General features: G+C 46.6%; 1 protein-coding gene across 1 annotated transcript in view; it reads left to right on the forward strand.

Moving 5' to 3' along the window:
- Positions 1-4,766: 4,766 nt before the first annotated feature.
- Positions 4,767-22,960, forward strand: part of LOC122371070 — a 71,887-nt gene continuing 53,693 nt past the window's right edge. Inside the window, exons 1-2 of the mRNA XM_043347150.1 lie at positions 4,767-5,037; positions 22,261-22,455. Of these exons, the coding sequence (XP_043203085.1) occupies positions 4,767-5,037; positions 22,261-22,455 (466 nt within the window). The remainder of the gene's footprint in view (positions 5,038-22,260; positions 22,456-22,960) is intronic.

The raw sequence follows: 22,960 nt of genomic DNA on the forward strand, positions 1-22,960 counted from the left end.
ATTTTATCTCTGTGTTCCACCCACAACGTACAGCGACCACATAACTTTTAAATACATATGACGGCCGTTGTAGAAATAAAAGAACCTCCCTGTCCATTGTACCTTATAAACAAAGGCAGTTTACACTGCAGTGCAGTAATTTGTTTTCTTCTGTTGAAAAGAGCTACGGGTGTAGTTCTTCTCATTGATCAGACGCATCTCTATGTTCAATACGTAGCTTGGGAATACCTCTGTTAGAAACATCGCATAGTAGTAGGGGCCTTAAAAACGTTATATCCTGTGTGCTGGATAAGCGAATCATCATTTCCACGCCATATTAAGCGGTGAGCAGTCATAGCGCCCTGGTAACATGTCCTCCAGCCGCTAAGTGTTTTTACCGTCTTCCTTCAATGCCTGTCAATTGACCAGGCTGGCGCTGACGGCTCCAATTTGCCAACACTCGTATTGCGCTCACCACCGGCACTGAAGTACAGCAGTGGCAGGGGCGGCGGTCAGTTGCAGTGCCGGGGTGGGCACTTGAGTTGCTGTCATATAACTGACCAATCTCGCAATGTGTCTCATCCTATAGAGCTAATGGACTGAGCTGATGCGTAAGTTCCAGTCCGGTGATGCAATGTGAAGGTGATTACGGCCGAACGTATGTGACACGTGAACGTACGTGACAACAATCATTTCTTGTTAACCATCTGGCCGTGTAGGGGACCCAGATTATGAAGTTTTAGCCTTTTTGTTCTAAATAAAGGATTAATTTGAGCTTCCCAGTGGACCTGCGCTGTCTGTCTATATTGGGTATGCAGGAGTCAGTGTGTTTTCATTAGACATTCTGTCTCTTGGTCTCATGATGGTAAAAATACATCCAGCTTTTGTATCAAGTCACTTGAGAGTCAATTTGCTATATCTCTCGGGCATTTTGCCAAGCTAATCCCAAAACTTTATTGCATAGCGACCCTCCAATTGTTCTTCACATGAACAGCCTGACTGTGCTGTACATTGGTCACTGTGACAAACCACGTGCGACTTTCCATGTTCAGGGTGACGCCGTTGCCGTCTTTTGCAACGCAGAAAAACAAAATTACGCAAGTACGTTTATAACAACTGTTGTAAGGACTTTTGAGAACAACAAGTATCTAGCGCTGTTTATAGGGATTTTACGAGGCCAGTCTCAAAACTCCTGGAGTGGACGACGTATGTACGTCCGAATTACGTCTGTAGCTGTTTATTCGGGATGGTAAAAAGCTGCTTTAGCAGCGTGTGCACCTGTGCAGGATCATTAAAACATCACCATTATCTGATTTGCTGTCTAAAACCAGGAGGCATGTCCCATTAGTTCACGTCAAAATTGTGATGTAATTGAATGGCTGTCCCTTGTAATGTGACGTACTATACGTCAATGTAGTCTAATGCTACTTACAAAGCAGGTGGTCTTGACATTTTTCTTATAAATCTTTTATGATAAGCGAAAACTGATAATTAAGTTACAAGTTGTGCAGCTCTTTTTGTCAATTTTTATTCTGTTCTGAAACATGCAAAAAGTGAGTTATTTGGGGCAGAATGAAAGATAATTAGATCATCCAAATAATGCAGACTCCCACGGGTTATCAAATTAGCCAGTGAGTAGCACGACTTAAAAGTCAGAAAAGTTTGAAGCTCTGCACAATAACTGGCATCTACTATGAATATTGTAAAAGTGTATGAGAATGAACCAAGTTAGACTACATCACTGATGCAACAAAGTTTCCAAGTGTCTGGCTTAGTATTATGGAAATGGTCCACGATACAAAAGCGCAAACTCAAGGCTGGCTAAGAAGAGGAAATATCTGACAAAGTTTGCATCTGCCTACCCGCTCATACAAGATCAGCCTGCTAGACAGTTTACGGCACCTAAAATGCTCACTTACAGAATAAAAACAAAATTAGCTTGATTGAAATCTTATGCCGAAGAAACATTGATCACCAAGCCTGCACCTGCGCCCCAAACACTTGAGCCGCTGGAAAGTAGGAATACGACGCACGAAAACAAGTTTATTTAACTTTATGGTGAAATAAACTGGCAGCTCGCATTAATGGTTACAGAGATACCTATGACGGCAAAGAAAAATGAACGGCAGACAAGATTTGTCATTTTTTCTGTTAGTCAACATTTTATGCCCATTCTCCGGATATTTATGAGTGAATTTTCTGTTTTTGCTAAGCGATGTAACGCTTGCCCTGGAAACCGTAGTGCGTCGGTCATCAAATTGCTAGTTTGACACACTTACAATCAAAATGTGGCGTCACAAAAATGGGCTAATTTGATTTAAATAACGACATTTATCCTATGTGTGACCAGCTTGTTACATATCCCATTCATCCATAAGCTTATCATCATTTTAAGCTCCGTTGTTTCTTTTGAAGCTCCTGTCATTATCCGAGCTCGTTGGCACGAAATGAGTTTTGTGACGTCATATTCGTATCACCGTCCAGTGTCAGTGAGATTTGAAGACAGGGATGGGGACAGAAATGGCGAACAAGGGACGATGTTGAAGGTTGAGGACGGGAACGGGGAGCGAGGTGCGAGGGACGGGGAACAGAAAGAGGGGAACAAGGAATGGGAGCGAGAAAACGGGAACCAGTGATGAGGAACGGGAAATGTGGAACAAAAGGCGAACTTGGAACAGGAAAGGGATTACGTGGGATGAGGAACGGAAAGTGGAGAACTGAGGTTGCGGAATGAGGAATGGAAATAGGGAATGAGCATCGAGGAATGGAGATCAAGAGCCGGGCAGGAACAAGGAGTAATGAGTAGGAGTGATGTCGGAACGGAGAACCTAAACGAACTGGGATCAGAATATGGGCTAGGACACGATGACGAGACGTGCGCCATAAGTGACGGACGAGCTGTGGTCGGAGTCGGAAGGCCGTCCAAGTTTCGCCGCGGAGTTGGCAGGAGCCCACGGCCCGGATTCTGAGTGGCCGTGCGGTGTGTGTCTGTGTGAGGATCCACTGCCTCCGGCCACCAAAGACTGAGCGGTAATTAACAGCAGACCGCCGGCGGGAGAGGGCGGATAAAAGTTTTGGTGAGAGATAAAGCAGCGTATCTGCGATCCACGGCGCCGGAATTGTTACGGGCGCATCACTCATACGAGACAGATGCTAAATCCATCTTCACGAATTGTCAATTTTTCAAACAGTCTAACCGTATAATATTTCCTACAATGCTCCTTTACATTCCTCAATGAAGACTGAACTGGAAAACCATTGCTGAGATCAAAAGAGACTGAACCCACAACGCCTCTCCACAACCATCGTATGACTGAGATATGACACTGTCATTGCTCCGCGCGCTCTTTTGATGGTGATAATTACAGCCTTAACGTGACGTGGTCCTCAACTCGTCCGGGTCCGTCTCTTCCGGAATGGTGTGGGAAGACCAATTTTGACGCCAGATTGACAACAAAACGACTTGCTCCAAACTAATTACTTTCCTCGAAGCTGGCGATGATAATCGGATGGCTTCGGGGAACTACTGGAAAGTTTGTGAGCATAGCGGCTCGATGCAGGGTGCCAAAGCGGCTTCAAATTCTGTCACATTATATGCTGAAGAGTTAGGTGTTTTACTATGAACTGTCATCATGCCATTTTTCAGACACTCCATAATATAATATTCAAAATCTGGAAGAGTGAGACTTTTTTCATTATTAAATTATTAAGTAGTGCTGAAACCACTGCTGTTGTACCTAACTATAACAATCTATTTTTGTTTTCGATGCGTTACATTTCTGATCTCCAATCACACTAATTTATATCCATGACATTACTGCATTTACAACGGGCGTATATCAATTCCTTTCTATATTTAACCGTCGCACTTCTGTTTTACGCCGCATATTTTGAGATATCCAGTGGCCAGTTGGGTCAAACGGCCCCATCGCGTCCCTAACTATCGTCCGGACGCGCCTCCTCGGCCGCCGTATGACGCTCCCTTATTTCTTCTTTTGCCCGCAGGCGGCTTATGACGTGGTCGTAACTGTCGTCATGACGGTGTGGTGACGTCACGGCTACTGTCGTCGACAGCGGCGGCTCGGCTCGTGTCCCCCCCCCCGAGGAGACTGACCCCCCCCCCCCACCGTCGGCGCGGACAGCTCGCGGGGTCGCGGGCGGTGGAACCGACGCGACGGTCGGTAGTCAGCTGCAACAGGGGCGAGGCTATCGTTCCGTCAGCTGCCGAGGATCGTGCGAAAGAAGAACGGACATAGTGAGATTCGGAAGAGTGATACGCCGCTGTGAACTGAGTGATACTCCTCGCGATACAAAGCCGAGCTGGTGACCCTGGTCAGGTCAGGTCAACTCAGTGTCAGATCAAATCAGATCTGCGTTACGAGAACGGGTGCAGACAGCAGACGACATTTGGTTACCGTGATCTGTGAGCGTCGGTCGTGAGAAAACACACCTCGTGACACTCAGTGACATCACGGCTCTTTCGTAATTGCGGATCCCTCGGCCCTCTTACTGATCTGGCTGGGCATTGCACTCAGATGACCCCAAGGTCTAAAGAAAAACTGCATTCACTGTTCTGGCTCAGATGGGACCATTCATACTCCAGCTTTGACTAAATTCTTTGAATGAGAAGTATGGATTTTCTGCAATGCAGATAATGTTGTGCAGCCAAACGATGTACTGACCCCTGAATAGCTTCAAGTGATTCTCTTCGGGCACACATGGACCTAAGACCTATTTTTTGACATGTTGTGACCCGATCGAACCGCGCCGGTAGCCTTCACGGAACGATGAGACCAGCGCGGCGCCCTACGGCCGGTGACGGCGGCAGCAGCGTGGCCCGCTGTCTCCGGTTCTGCGGCGCTCGGCTCTGTTCACACGCCGGACTCTGCGGTCTGGTGGTGGCCTATTCAGTGGCGGGAGCCGTCCTCTTCGAGAGGCTGGAGCGCTCCTCCCTCTCCGCCGGCCGCGAGCGGCGTGAGGACGACCAGTTGCAGACCTCTGCACCAAGCACCGACGGCCTGCGCACCGCCTGTCTGGACGACCTCTGGAACATCACTGGTGAGTTGTGGACCTCTGGAACATCACTGGTGAGTCACAGACCTCTGGAACACCAATGGTGATCTGTGGACCTCTGGGATATCAGTGGTGTAACTCGCGGACCTCAGGGATGCCATCGGTGCGCCTCGCACCTCTGTTACAACTTACATCGCCGGCGAGAAGCGGGTGAATCTCCGAAATGTCACTAGCTAGTCGCAGACCTCTGTGTTGTCTTCAGTGAATTGTGGAAATCTGCTACACATCACGCACTGGTCTCCGTTTTCTGCCTCCCTCGCTGAACAGACTGGCGTTGATGGTGTGTGTTGCTGACCTTGTTGTGTGTATTGTGTGTTGTACTGCATCATTAACCACGAATGGCAGCGTCTTCATTTTGCTCGTGCTATGGGTTCAGGTCTGATAGTAGTCTCCGAAAAACCTCAATCCTCCACGAAAGCCTATACAACGAAGATCTGTATCGATTATTTTTTCGTCACTCAAAATTCTGCGGTACTGACGAGTGACGAGCCATTCCATTCCAACCGACACCGCGATGTCCAGACCACGCCGACATTCCACAGGGACACTGGCCAATGGACTCGAGTATAGCGGCACTGGTGCGCCAGCCTCCAGTCCTCTGTCCCGATCACCCACGGCCCATTAACTCCCCTCCGCCCACTCCTCACGCTGCCTCCCTCCCCCTCTGTCTGCTGTCGTGCTGTATCGAACCGGCCCTCGTCTCCGTCCGATGACAGCCTCAGTTGGCATGCAGCTGAGCGGCTCATATGTGTGTCTGTCTGTGGTCGATGCTCATCAATTGGACCGCTCCTCTATCTTCTCATATCCGTCCCGTTCCTCTCGACATCTTTATCTGTTCATGACCGTGCTCCTCTGCTTGTTTACATCTCGTCTTGAAGTTATCTCACCGCCTTTTTAGTCACCTTGCCAATAACCAAATTATCTCTTCTCTTCTTACCTCTGATAACTCTTGTGACCGCCGCATGTACGTATGAATGTATATGCACCGGCTGTGGCTCGTCGCCGGCCAGGTAGACCGCCGGGACCGGCCGGCCGCGAGGGCGCCGGCCGCCCGGGCCCGGCCTGACCGGGCCGCCTGACCCTTCCGCCGCCGCGCAGCCTGGGAGGGCCGAGACCGGCCCCCCTGTTTTTGACGGCGGCGTCTGGAATGTGTATTGTCCACGCCGGCGTCCCCGTCCCAGGTAGGCGCGCGGACCGGCCAGGTGCGGCTATTTTGGGACCGTTGCGCGTCGCTAGACGTGTTTTTTCTTCTCCCTAGTTTCTGGATTCTTTCAGCTCCCCATCTGTGCTATTCTTCGTGACCCCATTTCTCGCCATATTTAAACTGATGTAAACATGTTTCTCGTCCTGTTCTGTTCTGGCCTCCGCAGCGTGCGGACGTGCCTCTGTCCTGTCGTAGCCGTCGCACCGTTCGTTGGACACCGCAATATAGAAATACCTCTTCAGTGCTGTGTCGGGAAGTGTAGAAGCAACGAGACACAGTGAGCAACAGTGAGCGGGCGGAGTTAGAATCGGGCGTGTGCGGCGCGTGCGCAACTCTTCATTCTACACAAGTTACCTTACCTTCACTCCTCTACCTTTCCTGGTCTGCTGAATTGTGGGCCTCCTTGTCGCTTGAATTGTGACTTCTATCTCTACTCACTAAACCTTCCCATTTTACCCTTCCTGGTCTGCTGAATTGTGGGCCTCCTTGTCGCTTGAATTGTGACTTCTATCTCTACTCACTTAACCTTCCCATTTACCCTTCCTGGTCTGCTGAATTGTGGGCCTCCTTGTCGCTTGAATTGTGACTTCTATCTCTCACCTGTGTCACGCTGAATTGCCGTGGCTCCTGGCTGCTGAATTGTGGCCATCCTTCATATCCGATCGATCTGCCTAAAACCCTTCGCCTACCTACTTGTGTTGAATAGGGTGTGCACGAGTTTCATTTCACCCAAATGCCGTGGACCCGCTGGTCTGATTAGCCCCAGAAAGGAGTGTTTACAGTCCGCTCCGCCAGAGGAGAGTCGGGCGCCGCGCGGAGCGGTGTCCCGTCGAACACAGAACACACTCTATTATTTTCTCTCAGCTGATCAGTCTTCTCAAAAGGGCTAGATGGAATATCTTTCTTCTCTGAAGTATCGAGGCGTCACCAATGTACGCGCTCAGCAGCTGAAGAACTCAGCCCCCTTACGTCACAGGTAGTTTGACCATTTGAACTCTATTCCTTTGAGGTTCACCCCCAGATGTTGCCCTTGAAATGGTGACGACGTGTTAATTACATACCGCCTTGGCGAAGTCAGCGAGGGGACCGACCGCGCGTGGCTATGCGCGCATGTTAAACTTTGGACTCTAAATTCTGCCGTAGACCTGGGACTGCGCGATCGGAGGGTAGAAGGCAGGATCAACGCAACAAGCTTCGCTTAGCGGGGCTCTGTCCTTGTGAATGCTTTCTATCAAAAGATTCGGACTTAATTTATTTTACAAAATAATTAAGCAATGCTATTCCGCGCTCCACTGGGGTCTGCGTATAACACGCCCTACTGGGGGGGGGGGGGGGGCTATTCATGCCCCCTCCTAACTCTGAAACTACTAGGCCGATCGTCAAAATTCAAACAGCGTCTGATAGCCCCGGAAAAACTGTCGAGCGAAATCTAATTTCATTGAACTCGAGGTCACCAATGACGTCACAGGTCAGGTCAAAGTAAAAATTATTAGCATTTTGGCTTCTTCACGTTTTGGGCTCTGGCCGCCGTCTTAAAAGTCAGATCAGGCTCATTTTTGGTTCACACACTCGTGAACAGATGCTCTAGATACTCTGAGGGTACCAAACTTGTACTTTGATTTTCAGGTCAAGGTCAGGTCATCACAGGTCACGAAAATATGATATCATCCGTCGGTCACGTGACACATGTTTTATGGTCCATTTAGGCCAAACATTTCGAATTTGATGTCGTCTGTGTCATTCAAGGTCATTTTGAGTCAAATTTAGTTTAGGTCAGGTCACTTTCAGGTCAAAAAAGGTCAAATTTTGAAGTTAACATTTTTCAACAAAAAAGGTGTCTTTTGGATGCAGTTTGAGCTCAGGAACACGATGGTGCTATTTATATTGGCGTACGATGTCAAATTCGTGCTGAACAATTGATTTGAACAATTATTAATTGTTAATTTTTTGCAATAATGCGTATAACTTAGCCATTTTTGAAGATATTTAGCTAAAACTTGCTAGAGTTAGTCATAATAATGCGTTCTATCACATATATTCCGTTTTTTTCGAAAAGTAAAAAAAAAAAAATGAAAAAATGTAAAATATGAATTTTGAATTTTGTTATATAAAATTTTCGAAATTTTCAAAATTTCGAAAATCCAAGATGGCAGTTTGATAGTGCAGTCTATTCTGAGTCCTCTCATGCAAAGAAATTGGATCTAGCTTAAAAACTGAGCTCTTGGAAGCGATTGCCGTGGTTCAATGTTTTGCGTCGAAATCGGCCGAACATGACGTCACTCTGACGTCATTTCCGGCCGACCTATGGTAGGTACGAAGTTCAAATTTTGACACAAGGTGTCCAATTGATGCAGCCGAAGGTACTGAAAGTTTGGCGTCGATACGTCAAGCGGTTTGGAAGTTGTTGCAGAAAAACGGGAGGGGGGCTATAAATAGCCCCCCCCCAGTGGGGCGCGGGCTATCATTTTTATCCCGCGCCCAGATGGGGTCTGCCGAGCAACGCGGTCTGATTGGGGGGGGGGGCCATTTTGGCCCCCCCTCAGATCTCGAGAACCACGCAATATAGCGACAAGGGGTAAACGGTGTTGGATAGCCCCAACAGGGAACTACCTTGTGACCCAATTTCATTGACCTCGGTCAAACCGATGACGTCACAGGTCAGGTCAAAGGTCGAATTTTCACCGTTTACAGGCATTTCAAGAAATGCGTTGTAAAATCGAGTAAAATGCATTTCATTGAAAATCATCGGTGGAGAAATGTTCTTCAAACACATATTTTGCTATTTGAGGTCACTGATACCAGGTCAGGTCACAGAGGTCAGGTCACTGGGGGGGTCACAATATGAAAGTGTCGTGTGATACATGTTTTATGGTCCATTTTACATGACAAATGCGATTATGTGGGTCAGACAGACTTTAGGGCCTGCTTAGGTCACGTTTTGGTCAAGGTCAGGTCAAGGTCAGGTCAAGGTCAGGTCAAATTAGGTCAAATTTCAAAGTTGATATTTTTGCATAAAATGGGTATCGATTCGATGCAGCAGCTCGTCACGGGGAGTTCAATGGTGGTCTCCGTTTTGCGCTACCAGGCCTAGAATTGCTAAAAATTGAGTTCAAAAATTTGACGTCATCAATTTTTAACAGTTTTTTTGCTATAACTTGGCCAAAAAAGAGGTATCGATCTAAAATTAGGTATGTATATCGAAGACCGTAGGGACTATCACAAATATTCCGGTTTTTTCGAAATTCGAAAAAAAATTGAAATTTTTTGAGTTTTTCTAAAAAAAACAATTTTTTTATTTTTGGGGTCAAAATCCCAAAATTTCGAAAATCCGAGATAGCAGTTTTGTAGCGCCGTCTTTTCTCTACACAACCACATAAAGAACTTTAAAATTGCTTGTTAACTGTAGAATTGGTGAGCGTTTCAAGATGTCATGTTTTTTGCTCATTTTTGCTCGAACATGACCTCAGTTTGACCTCAATAACTCCTGACCTGAGGTGACCTGTGACTTGAAATTTTGTGTAAAGGTGTTAAATTGATGCCCAGTAAGGTACCCAAAATTTGGCGGCGCTGCGCGCCGCCGTTTTCTCGCTATTTAAGAAAAACCACAGGGGGGGGCCAAAATGGCCCCCCCATCAGGGCGCGGGTTATGACTTTGGTGAAATTATGTAAGCATAGACATTTTAGCTCATCACACTGAGTTTCTTTTGCACCGTAAAGCCGATATGCACATAATTTCATAAAAAAATGATTCGCCTCAAATCTCCATATACCACGCCGTTGCAAAGTGATGTCAGCGTATGCTTGCCCAATTGCATATTTTCAGTTTTCACCCGTCTCGGCAGCTGAATTGTGGGCGCCTGTGCGGCGATAAGGCCTATATACGCCATGCAGACCGTTGACTGCTGTGCCGGTCCGCAGAATTGAGGACGTTTCCGTGACCGAATTATACCGGCGCGTGTCGTATGCGCCTTATGTCAGACACATTGTTTTAGTGTATTGCTGGAGCACACTTTTCTCTAGTAATGTTATGTGTCGTAGCCTCACTGAGCTGCAGTGCCTATAGGGTATCACATGTATCACATGTGATATAATGATATCATGGTATCACGGTATCATGGTATCACAGGATATCACTCAGTTCTTTTGTTACGTTAGATATTTATTTAAGGCAATGCTTTCTGGCTGCTGACAATAGCTTGGGAGTTGAATGTGTTCGCTTGATTAATTGGATGTCTATTTATATCAACCTGAAGTCCCAAGTACGTAGCAAGTGGAATGCTAATGCGGCGGCTGTAATGTTCTCAATGCCAGATCAGTTCATCAGATAATGGATAAAACAACTGACAAATCGACAGTCTCACACGGGCTCATTGCGTCACGAGACGACTGCTATGCATTTTTGTATGCTAGCAAAATACAGCCGGCCGCCGGTTATGTAGGTGGATGGTCTGGGGTTTAGAAAAAAAAATACTGAAGCACCTGTCTCATTTTGCGGTGCGGTGATTCAACGGTCTGAGCCCACGAGGAGACGGCTGGGCTCCATCCTTCATCTTGAGTTGATTAACTTTGGCACCAAACGACCCATCGTTAATTTATTTTCCTCCGCTTGCGGGTAATTGAATGACTTACAGAATAGCATCCCAAACCTGAGAATGTCTTTCTTCTAGCGCAAAAAGTTACATTGGGATCAGCAAGAAACTGACTGAGCAATTTCAATCTTTGTTCCTCGTAACGAAAAGAATGGGATCTTTCCTCTTTTCTTTCCTTTCCTCTCGGCAAACCTAAACGAAAATTTCATTACGCTTTCCTGTTCTATGATGGTAGGCAGCTCCGGCGAGAGCAGGTCCCTCCACTGTGAAATGACCTCTCGAGTGCGTGGGTGGCCTGTCCACTCCCATCAGAGTATACTCCCGTCCAAAAAGGATGGGCTCAGCCACTGCAGTGCACCAGCTGGTGGTCAATCTAGCGTACATTCCTCTTAACTTATTTGTCCATTCCAGGGCACGTTCTAAATAGACCGGTAAAACCTGACCTGACATAAAATAACATCCGTTTGTCCGACAACTGACAACTAGCCTGCCCCGTACGAACGCACAGTACGCACAAGCGCGAGCCGGCCTAGCCAGCTTGTATGGCGACTCGTGCTCGCAGCTCCACTCTGCTCGGACCACAGCCCGGCTGCACTTAATGGCCCGCTCGTAGATTAACTCGTAATAAATGTGTTGGTTCGTTCGGCTGGTTTGGCGACCACCAAGAATGTCAGGCTAGGGAAGGAGAGCTACGGGAGCCGTTATCCGAGAGGATTTTGATACAGAAATAAAAGGATAGACCCAAATGAGCCTGGCTTTCATTGCAGGATGGTTCTGTCATTAACAGCATCCACGTCGGACGCTATGACATTCATCATCGTACTAATTTAGGTGAAGGATTATCTTTTAATCACAGTCATCGGAACTCTTAATTGCAATCATCGAAAGCTGCGCCCTGTTTTCAGTAGCTCACATTTACGGAATGGTGGTTTTGTAATTCAGTGTGACAATTACGAGGCTCAACACCCGAAATATTCCGATTGAAGTGTCAGGCCTATGGCTTGGCCTCTTTGTAACGGCATTTATCCTTTCTGGTGATCAAATATGGTTACCGTTATAATCAATGGCATTTTGTATTGACGAAGTGTCATTTCTAATCTTCCTCAGGTAAATGATTATAATTCGTGTTCCTTTCGGGCTACACTGAGGTAAAAAGTTGTTATAACACAATTTTTACCTTAGTGTAGCCCGAAATGAATACAATACAATGACATTTTGGTTGGTTTATATGCCAGCTCAGTTGGTTTCCTCCTGAACTAACATTGCCACTCTGATGTGATTGGTTGTATGTATGTACTTACATCTAACATTCATAATTTTCTAAATTATATAATCAGGTCATATCTTACTTTTTCTTCTTTGTCAATGTTTTGCACAAATAAAGCAATGCAATTTTAGCCTTCCCCTAAAGCTGGGATCTGGCGGTGGCTTAGTTGCTGACGTAAAAAAGCCATATAACTGTTTTTACGGCTTTGAGGAATCATTGCAATATATGGTTGATGCTCCACTTCTAGCCACAAGTGTGGGCTGACTGGGACTGTTGATGTGATTGTTTGTCTTTTGTTCTTTTTAGTGTTACAGCATCACAAATATAAAGACAAGATACAGACGTATGGAGACGGAAGGAGGCACGCGAGATGATTGTCCCAGAGAATAGTAGGGCGTTGAGAACCGCAGACAAATGCAATCTATCGAAGTGATTCTATGAATACCGCTGACCAAACAATAATGCTGCCTAGCGCAATACCCTTGGCAAGCTCAGTTATTTGGCTGTGTCAACGAAACCCAGCAAGTCCGATGCCTGTTGGTAGATGTAAAAAAGAGCTGCCGTCTAGCAGTACTGTCAATTTTTTCAGAGAAATCTTGTTTATTTTCAAGCGACAATAGCTGATAAATGATATGCTACTTACTACACAAATGGCCACCCATTTCCACGGCCGTGTTCTATTTTCTCACACCAGCGACACCTCGCTGTATTGTCGGTCGGCGCTATGCTCGTCGAGCCTTTCTCATTATTGTTGCTACCACATGGGAGAATTAGTGGGCGATTACCCTGTCGAGCCCGGCCTCCCTGCGATCATTAGTGTCGCTTCTGCACCATTACCGTGGTCGTTTGCTAGAGGTCCGTCATCTTTCCCGAACCCCCTCTCACCCTTCCCTCTAGCATCATCTGTCCCGCTCTTTCCCCCTCTCGATCTGTGGTGAGGCATTCTCAAACACTGAAAGACAGAAAACTGTGTTATACAGTACTGAAGGTACCAGAGCTGCAGTGTTTCTCACACTTGGCCTTCAAAGCGAACATTATCAATTGTTTAGATTGCAAAAGCCTGGTAGAGTATGCCAAGACAAGATCAACTGCAGAAAATACCGAGCTCCTTTATAGAGCTGGACAGATTGTTTTTCAATGGAAAATTTAACGAAAATTGTTTTCAAATTTTAATGCAGCCTTGCGACTCATCTAATCCTGACAGAACCTGAGCTCTTCACTGATTACATACTGAGCGATAGCTCCTGTACCAAGTCCTGACGGAGCCCGAGTCACTTCACTTGAGTCCTTACGGAGCCACACGTCTTCGTTATGCAACGGCATGAATGACACGGCAATGTTGCCGCGAAATGGTTTGCCTGTCCCCAGACCCGACTACCGTAAATTATGCATTGCGTCGCTGAATGGGCCTTCACAGGTACTCATTTCAAGCATAGTTTGTGTCAGACATTCATGACTTGGTGCGACATTTTTAGGATTGGAGGTCATTGTAGCTAAAAATAGGTACACCTAATTATACAAAGTAAGGCTGCGTCATTCCTTAATGTAGAAAATGATTCCGCATTAATTGACGTAGGTAAAAAGTACAAAGTACAGTCCACAGCAGAAGAAATGTGCAGTTTCGGTCAAGGATATGCTCTGCTTCTGAAGCTTACGATTAGCCAGACTACAATGAAACTTTGAATGTTGCCTAAATGTATCGTCACCCTTGCAGCTGCAACTGTATCTATTGACGTCTTCTTTTCGATCACTCCGCATTAAAAAATCGTCAGTTAAAGCCATTCATTGAGATTGGTAAAACCGCACGTTATTTCAGCGTCGGGCTGCACATGGCGCATATAACTGTTCCCATTATTAGGAAAAAATAAACGCAACTATAATAGTGAATCTGTTTTTTTTTGTGTTACAAGTGCTACAACGTTCAACACTTCCTCTAGATAAATTTTAGCAGTCTTCTAATTTGATAAAAATAATGAGTTAATCAATCTTGAAACTCATCAATTCATTCCCATATAAGTTGCCGATCGCCTTTTTCATCCCTCCACTGTGCCTATCTCTCGTGAATTTCGTCGCCAACTGCGCTGCGGCGCACGTGGAAAATATCGAATGTAAAGGTCAGTGGTGACATCGAGCAGTGCCGGCGACGTATGGGGAAATAAGCTGGGAATTGATGGCAGTATTGAGCTATCTCCGTCGATGGGACGTCGTCTGTCTGCCCATGAAGGGACGCCAGTGCCTCGGAGAGGGCGCAGTCGTCAGTCGGTATGGGATTATTCAATTATTCTGCTTCCGTTGCGAACCTTCGTTCAAGAGTTATTTGTTTAGGTTGATCAAAGTCTAGTGGAAATAGCAACACTGTTTTAGTTTTTTTGGAAAGTATTTTACTCTTCAGACCGGACGCTGCAGAACAAAATTAGACACAGCGATGTCTTTGATAGAGACATCACTGAGACATAGAGACATCTATCATAATAAAACTGGTGGCTGGGCGGTTATTTCTTAGCTATCGTATTCGGTCGGTTACAAGGGAGTTAGTTCATCTCTACCACTGGCCCAGCTATGGCTAATCACTTTTCGGTATCGGTTCTTATCCCCCCAGCCCCGACTAACCTTTCAGCGCCTTCTCATTATTTACTATCGGCTTTTGATCGGCCATCACCGTAGCGGTTCCTGGTTTCTCTTAGCAACGGCTTATCCCTCTCCGCACCGGCTTCAAACTTCACAACTCCAGCTCATGTCCAGTCTCTGGGACACCAGAAGCTCCTTAGAACGACACCGTCTGTATACCTGTCAGCTCCTCCTCAGGAGTTCAGTCGAACAGTGCGCAAGGAAACCCAAAGGCGCCGACGGAGGTCGCTCCGCTGGTTTTCGGATCCGGCACTGTTGTTTTGTACCTCACCGACACAAGTCGCGAACTTAAAAAGAATTGTGCTTGGAACTTTTTCCGAGACATTACAGTCACGGATGAACCTGTCGCTTTGTGTTGCAAAGTTTTCCAGCTTCAATTTGGCTACCGTTGGCTGTTTTTGATTTATAATTTTTCTACAATGCAAATGTCTTAAGCGCTCTAGATTTCATTTCACACTGTGTTTATTACTGGCGCTGCCCCTTTAGCTCTTCTTCCACATAACCTTCTTAGACGCACTACCTTTTTCACAAAAATTTGCGATCAATTTTGTGATAAGGTAGTGTCGCAAAAACTTCCGAGATCGTTCAAAATGGTCGCTCATTTTAAGGCTTTTATACACGTGACAACGTAATACCGCGAATTATTTTCGAGTATCCAAGAACATAATTCCTAATATTCGCATATTGAAGTTTCACAAAATTAAATAAAGTGCGTTTGTCAGAGGTCCAGATTGATAACTATTAGAGCACTTCACGGATAGGCTTTTCAGGATCCGGCCCGGCCCATATCCGGCAAGTCATATCCAGATCCGCCCATTATCCGTGTTTCTTTGAATTTCAAAATCCGGCCCGCCCATGGCCCGTATCTCAGCCATACATCCAAAAAATATCCATAATAATCCGTTTCATTACAAACCGGTTGTGAGACTATCAGCATATCGCCATAAGATCCAAACGTTGGACACTAGGAAGCTATCAAATTGTAATAACAGCAATCTTAGCCACTGCAAAATACATTTTGTGGTAAAAGCTGCATTGCTAAGGATAGGGGTAACACATTGACATGGACCTCAGCATTTCACAAGGTTGGCTATCATTAGAATTGTTAAGAATCTACTGTGGTCTATAAAAGGAAGAGTACTTATTCATATAGCAAAACCACAATCAATTAGTAAGTCAAATGGTAGGTAATAATAAGTATAATACAATGAATAAATAAAGTTTCATGACATTGGCAACATTCTATATGGGAAAAGGCAGAATCAAAACACCTCAAAACACATTGTTTGGAAACTAGCCTTGGAATGTGGTCTGACACACTCTACAAAGAATTTGACACTGAAAACCCAGCTGAAAAGGTAGGTATTAAATAGCCTTGAGCCTGACTTTGGTCCTAAAATGAAAGGAAGATAAGTTAAACCGGCATTTTGTCGTATCAACAAGACGACACAACACAATACACAGACAAAATTGACGATAGTGGCGCAAAAAAGCAAGCAAGGATTGATTTTTTTAAGATCCGCTCTCTCTTTATGAAATAGGCGAGCTGATGACGTAATATTGATTCGTTTACCCTTTCAGTTGAATTTCTGATCAGAAATATTTTTTGGCGTCATTTACACTGAAAATGTTGATAACATCAGAATTTAATATCGTCTTGGATCGTTTTTATTTCTAAAAAAATCATCCACGAGGCATTGCGCCAAGTTTAAAACTTTTTTTTTTTGCAGCGTTTTATTCAGCTGGTTAAAAGCATCTGTTATTGCGCATGTGTTTCTAACCTTGCGCAGTGTTTGTTGCTGTCTGGAAGATTGAAAAATTCGAGAACGCATTATCGTTTTTATACATATTATATGGGGACTGTTCTCAGGACAAGTGAGTTATTAACACATTTTTTTACATGATTCGTATCTCATTCAGGAACCAGCGAGCCATGGTGGATATGATGCCATGGCGGTTGTTCTCGCTTCCTCGGTTAGGAACATGGCTGAGTCTGCAGATTTTATGTTGTGACCATCTATATTTAAAAATTTGGTTGGTGCTGCCATATACCTTACAGACTATCATGGCTCACAAAGGTATGCTTATAAATCTCATGTAAATCAATTAATACTTCTGCTGCAGTGCCTAACAAGTTAAGTTACCTAATTCTTAACATGAATATTGAATGCTACAATTTTATCCGTTCTGATCCGTGTTCAACATTCAATTCCCAAATCCGGCCTGCCCAGATCCGTTCTATTTTTCCAAATTTGGGATCCAATCCTATCCGGTCCACGGATTTATCCGTGGATAACGGATTTATCCGGCCCATGAAGTGCTCTAATAACTATCCTTCATAGTCACTGACCCGGAGCAAACTCCTTTTTGCTCTGTGTTTTGATCCACACTATCCTTTGTAATCTGCTGCTTGCCGTGTGGTCCGATCCCACTTCACCTGTCGCCGGTTCCCTAATTCAGTACAGTCGTGATTTCCGTAACTCAGCCAAAGTGAGCACGCTGACCACCAAACTCCCTGGAATGTAAGTTTGTAACAGATCGAAGCTGTCGTTTAGACTCTCCACGTCATTTGGACAACTTACTGGTAGGTAAGAGGAAATAACAGCAGCTCTGTAAGGGCCACCACCACAGTCACCACTGTTTTTATGTAAGGCCAATCTTACTGTGGTGGTGGACATTGATAATGTCCGAACCACCCGACCAAGTGACCCATTTTCATTTCGGACTGCTCTGATGATCAAACAGAGATGTAACCGTGCATGGTTCGCAGTTCGCACATCAGCCCCCCAGAATACATAGAAAGACGGCGCGTGGAGAAAATTAGGAGAGGCTGGTGTGGGGTGTTGCTCTTTTGGCTCTCGTGGATAAATTTTGGAAGGAGAGGCTGATGTGGGGCGTTGCTCTTTTGGCTCGCGAATTACACCACCACCTGGGTCCGCGCTGATGGATCGGCACACTGGCGCACGGGGGCCGGTCAGCCGTCGGTCGGGGAGACGAAATGAGCACCCACCGGGACCGAAATGAGACGCCTTCTCTCCCCATCTCCTCTGGTGCCGACGGCCGCTGAAAACCCGCTGAACCTGGCGCTGACACGAGTCTAGATGGGATGGCTGAATATGGTGTCTGCGGCGCTGAATTCGGGCGCTGAGATGTCTGTGAGGTGCGGGTTCAGAGGAGGCCGGCAGGAAAGCGGGTGTCGAAGGCGATGTGTTGGGATAGCTGGAGGGGTACTCGCCAAAAGGCCTCGCGATGGGGCTTGATGGGCGCAGTCTGCCGCTCCCCCGAGCAACAGGCGCCCCAGTGGAGCTCGTGCGGTGCCCCGCGGCGTCGGAGGGCCCGGGTCAGACAGGTGACGATGGATTGGCCACCGGAGACAGGCGGGCATGATGTATGGCCGACCCGTGTTGACGGCCGGACGGTGGGCTGGGGCGGCGGTCGATGGGAACCCGGCGGAGATGTCGCCGCCGACGCCGCCCGATCCGGCCGGTAAAAACGACGCACTCCGAGGATGTCCAAAGAGAGACGAGGGTCATTTTATACGGTCAGTGAGACGCGTAACGCGCGTGAAATATGGTCTCAGGTTCACTGATTTCATTTTGAAGCTAGCGGCGTGAAAAACGATTGGCAACGACGCAAATATGGCTCCAGGTGCTATTTATCTCAGTGGGAGCTCTATCGTCGATAAGTGCGTCAAGGGTGCGTGATGAGCCGATTTAGTTCTGATCTGACTTGTTATTGCAATCCATTTTATCAGTAGCTCTATTCACCTCCCTGGACTGCCTGTCTGGTCTGATAGACGTCAAAGGTCTATCCACCAGGTGGCATTAGCGCTTCACTTCATAGCCATTGTAGATGGCGCTCAGGTCCTTTGTAGGTGCTCTCCCCGCAGTAGCTTTGCTACCCAAGTTAAGTCACCTTGACGCTCTCCACAACAGCGACGGTCTGACGGCAGTGTCATTAGACCGGTCAGCTCTAGCGCAAACTGTTCAGCTCTAAGAGACAAACTCTTTGTTGCCGGCTCGAAGAAGCCTCATGGCTTCTTGGAAGTCCATGGTGAGTCAAATTCAATTATGATAGGTAGGTACTGGGACTAATAATAGGTAATTTGTTACTTTGTGAGCCATTGTTCCCCCATGTTCATTTCATTTTATGTCAGATTGTGTTAAAACAATGGCTGCGTCCCGCGTCATACAGGGTGTTCACTAAAAATTGACACAAAGCTTAGCAGGCTGTATCTTCGGTAAAAATGTACCGATTTAAACAAACGAGGCATTGTTGTAATGCACATTGCATCTGCTGCAAGCCGTAGAGCGTCAACAGGTTTGCCTGATCCCCATAGGTCATTTTCTGGACATTTCCCTGAAAGTGTTGTCACAAGCTCTGGCACCAGTGGACCGTGATGTTGGCCAGTTGATGGTGGTAATGAGCAACCAGTTGATATTTTGTATGAAATCGAAAGACACCAACATACGTTATAGCCTTAGGCAAATAACGTTAGATACTCATTTGTCAGATTTCAGGCGTGGAAAATGTCTTATCGGGTCTCGTTCCAATGGGAATTTTTACATCGGCCGGGGCCCTCAAGGCGCCCCTTGGTTAGTGTGCTGGCGCGAGGTCGGACCAGAAAATCACCTTCTGGTTACATATGTTGTTCTGCATGAACCTCCAGTGCTTAATAATACACTTGGCTAAAAAAGTATCATATTGTAAAGGACCAGTCTGGAGGAATAAAGTCGAACTGATGATATTCTCTGAAATAACACATACACCACGGCATCCAGCGTTAGCTTGCATGCTGACACTGAAATGGACATTAGCCAGGTTGTATCATCGATCACATCACAACAGAACACTCCATTGTCTAGCTAATTGTCGCCCTTTAACTAAAAACATGATTTTTCTACCTTAAATAGTTTAACTTTTTTCTGCATTTTTGTCCCTTTTTTGACTATAGCATATTTACTTCTCTGGCCTTATGTTGTTCCCAGTCGCATCGAGAAATCATTTGCGCCGGTTGTAACTCAGCCTAGTCTCAGGTGTGATATATCTTCTTCGCTTAGGCACAATTAATACCTTACTGATCAGCAGCATTGCGCCGTGAGGTGTCAAAAAGCCCCTCCACGTGCACTTTCGGGGCCCCGACCCTTCCTCAGGTCAATATCTTCACAATTACACCACTTCAGCTTTTCGGACTCCCACACCCTCTAGAACGTTCGTCCCACTGTACGGTATGTAACTAATTTTGACATTTTAAGTTTTCATTAGGTATTTGTACGTGCCAAACTCTCCCATTGACGTGCTATTTTCGGAAAGCCTGCCAATGGGCTTTTGGTAGTCCTTGTTTAAAACGACCTCCAACGCCACTGTTTTCATTACATCCGTGAAATTTTATGCTCGGTATGATAAAAACGTCCCTTTTATCTCTATGCTAAGTTGCATCGTAATAGCTTGCTTCACTTTTGATATGCAGCCATTCAAAGTTTGTGTCAATTTTTAGTGAACACCCTATATTTCCTCGTTAGGTGAAAATCGTACTCAAATGCGTTACAGACCTTGCTTCTCCGCCTCACAGTCACGCGAGGCAAGTTCTAACTCTAAAGTCTACAGTGTGGGTCTGGAAATCACACAGCGTAGCAGCGACCTGAGGTGACTCACTTGTCTTTTCATGGCTATGGAACAACCAAAAGGCGTCAGAAGGTCCGACACAAATTGTAACGGAGCCCATGGAGCACTTCTCATTGCTGTCAGCTGACTGACGATCTATGGCTGCCAACTTCTGTACCGACATATGGCTGCCAACTGAAGAACGATCGTGGTCGGAGTGGCATGATACCCTCCATCATGACCAATCGGTGCATCCGTCTTACGTCTACCGAAATGGACCGGCATGCGGACAGTTGGAGAAAATAGACCCCATACCGGCGGACTGTTGCAGGGCGGCCCTGAAGGCCGCGCGCGGGGTCCTTTCACTGTCCTGTTGGCTACTGGAACTGCCGACATGGGACGGAGCGAGCTGCACTTTTCCGGCCAGCCGCCGCGGCGCGGCCCGATATGGTCACGGATTTTTCCATCGACGCGGCCTTGCGCTCCATTTGTTGATGGACTGCTTTCTTCTATTGTGAGCACAATGGCGCCCGAGGAAGTGGTTGACTGGGCATGGCACCGGCTGGTCGGACTGTTAGCGGTTTTGTCTTATAGTTCCAGGACACTGGTGTTACCGTCAGTTTTTGGTCTTAGATAGGACATTTGGTTTTATGTTAGAAGTTCAGTTGGTGACTCGCACGAACACTTAATAACGCCCTCCGTTCGCAGAATAGTGTTGAGTATTAACGTGTGAACTATACATAGGACTAAATGGTTCCTGGAATGTAGTTATTTAAGTTCCGCTTAACAACAAAGGTGGCACCTAATGGGCGATGAGCCTTCACAGCAACCAGAGCCTGGGGCCTGAATAACTACGCGACTATCAACACATTCCAAGAATCATCATTGAGCGCCTTGTTTTAATGTGCTGAAGCCGGATAGACCCAAAATCAGACAATTAGCCAAGCAAGTGACAATACCAAAGCATTATTTCATTGATATTTGATATCCCTTTGATATCCCTCTTTATAATATACCCACAAAATATCGATACCTGTAATGCCCACGGTCTGGTGGTTAGTGGAAATAAACGAAGTAATAATAAGTAATAATAATGTCATATTGTTTACATATTTGTGGCGGCCGGTCGGCGTAGTGCGAACAGGAGAGCATGACAATATATTCCCTTGACTTATCCCACTTATTTACGTTGTTGCAACAAGTAGCGACTGAACGCAGAACCGGCTTCGACCTATCCTCACGATTGATGCCCTTCAGTCAATGACCCCGAAGCCAATCAATTAGGCATTCTGTGCCGCAGAAAGTGCCTCTGACCCCATCCAAGGCACGAAGCTGCCCTGAACTCGATGGCTCGGTGGCAGTAACTGCGCCAGTAAGTGCCGCAATGGTAACGGCGTCAGTAAATGTCGCAGTAAGTGCGCCAGAAAAAGAAGCAATAACCGTGCCGTATCTGTCTTGTGACTGCCGACAGGGTTTCTCCGTAGCAGGTGAAAGTACCCAAGCTGTCGCCCTTAGTGTGAGGCCGTGTATGAAGTGTTTGAAGCTGTGGCTCGTCCTCTAAATCTAACCAATAATGACCATAGGGACTGCTGTTCCAATAGTTTCCAGGGTATACCCAAGGCCCCTATCTGTCTCTGCGTCTTTCGTTTCGTGGTTGGACGTCCTGCAGTTTGGATGTGAACCGTGGTGACTCTGAGCTTGTTGTCCCGTGTGTACTGTGTAGTCTGCTGACGCGAGTATTTTGCTGTGAGCTTCTCTGATGAATGATGATACGCCTAGCTAACTCTGTATATTGTGGTATCTTTGAGATCGTCGTACTTTCTGTGCATTCTGACACGGGTGTGCCTGCTACGATATTTCTATAGCCACGTAATTATGCTCCCTGGGTAGTCTAACCTATGCTTTTTCCGCCACAGTGAGTGCGCCGCTGCTCCGTCGGAGAAACTGGACCCAGCTGGCCGGCCGGCGGCTCCGGCAGCTGGAGGAGGGCTTTCTGAGCCTGACGGTGGGGCGGCCCGCCCCCGCCGCCGCCCCCGCCCAGCCGCCGCGCCGGCCGCCCTGGTCCTTCTGCTCGGCGCTGCTCTACTGCGTCACGGTCATCACCACAATCGGTAGGTCTGTGCTTCTGTGACTGACAGCAGCGAATGTCACATGCGGAATGTCGGTTCCTTCACAGGAATCGATTCGCTCATGTCGCCATTGGCAGGAACTTATGTGTAACATTGTTTGTCAAGATGTAAATTGACACTACAAAAATATGTAGATTCGGATATTCCCAATCGCTTCATATCATGCGAATTTACGTAGAGAACAACGGGTGCCTTTGGAAAAGTAAACGGCGAAACATCACGCCACACAGCCGAACCAGAACCTTCCGACCAAGCGTCTTATACTTACCTTCACAAACAGGACAATTTACCTTCGCTCATCCATATATGGCAGTCTTTTACCCCGGCATTCTTTGAAAGTGGAGGAAACCAAGGCGGCGTCGCTGGTCTTCACCGGTTTTGCCCGGAGCGTCGGCCGGGCGCGGCGCTTTTCGCCTACCCACACCGGAGCGGGTATCGGTCGCCACACGGGTTCTCATGTCGGCAGTCGCGTGTCTAACCATAGCGT

The sequence above is a fragment of the Amphibalanus amphitrite genome, unplaced genomic scaffold, assembly GCF_019059575.1.
Source record: "Amphibalanus amphitrite isolate SeventyFive unplaced genomic scaffold, NRLGWU_Aamphi_draft 001200F_arrow, whole genome shotgun sequence".
In the NCBI taxonomy this organism is placed as follows: domain Eukaryota; kingdom Metazoa; phylum Arthropoda; class Thecostraca; order Balanomorpha; family Balanidae; genus Amphibalanus; species Amphibalanus amphitrite.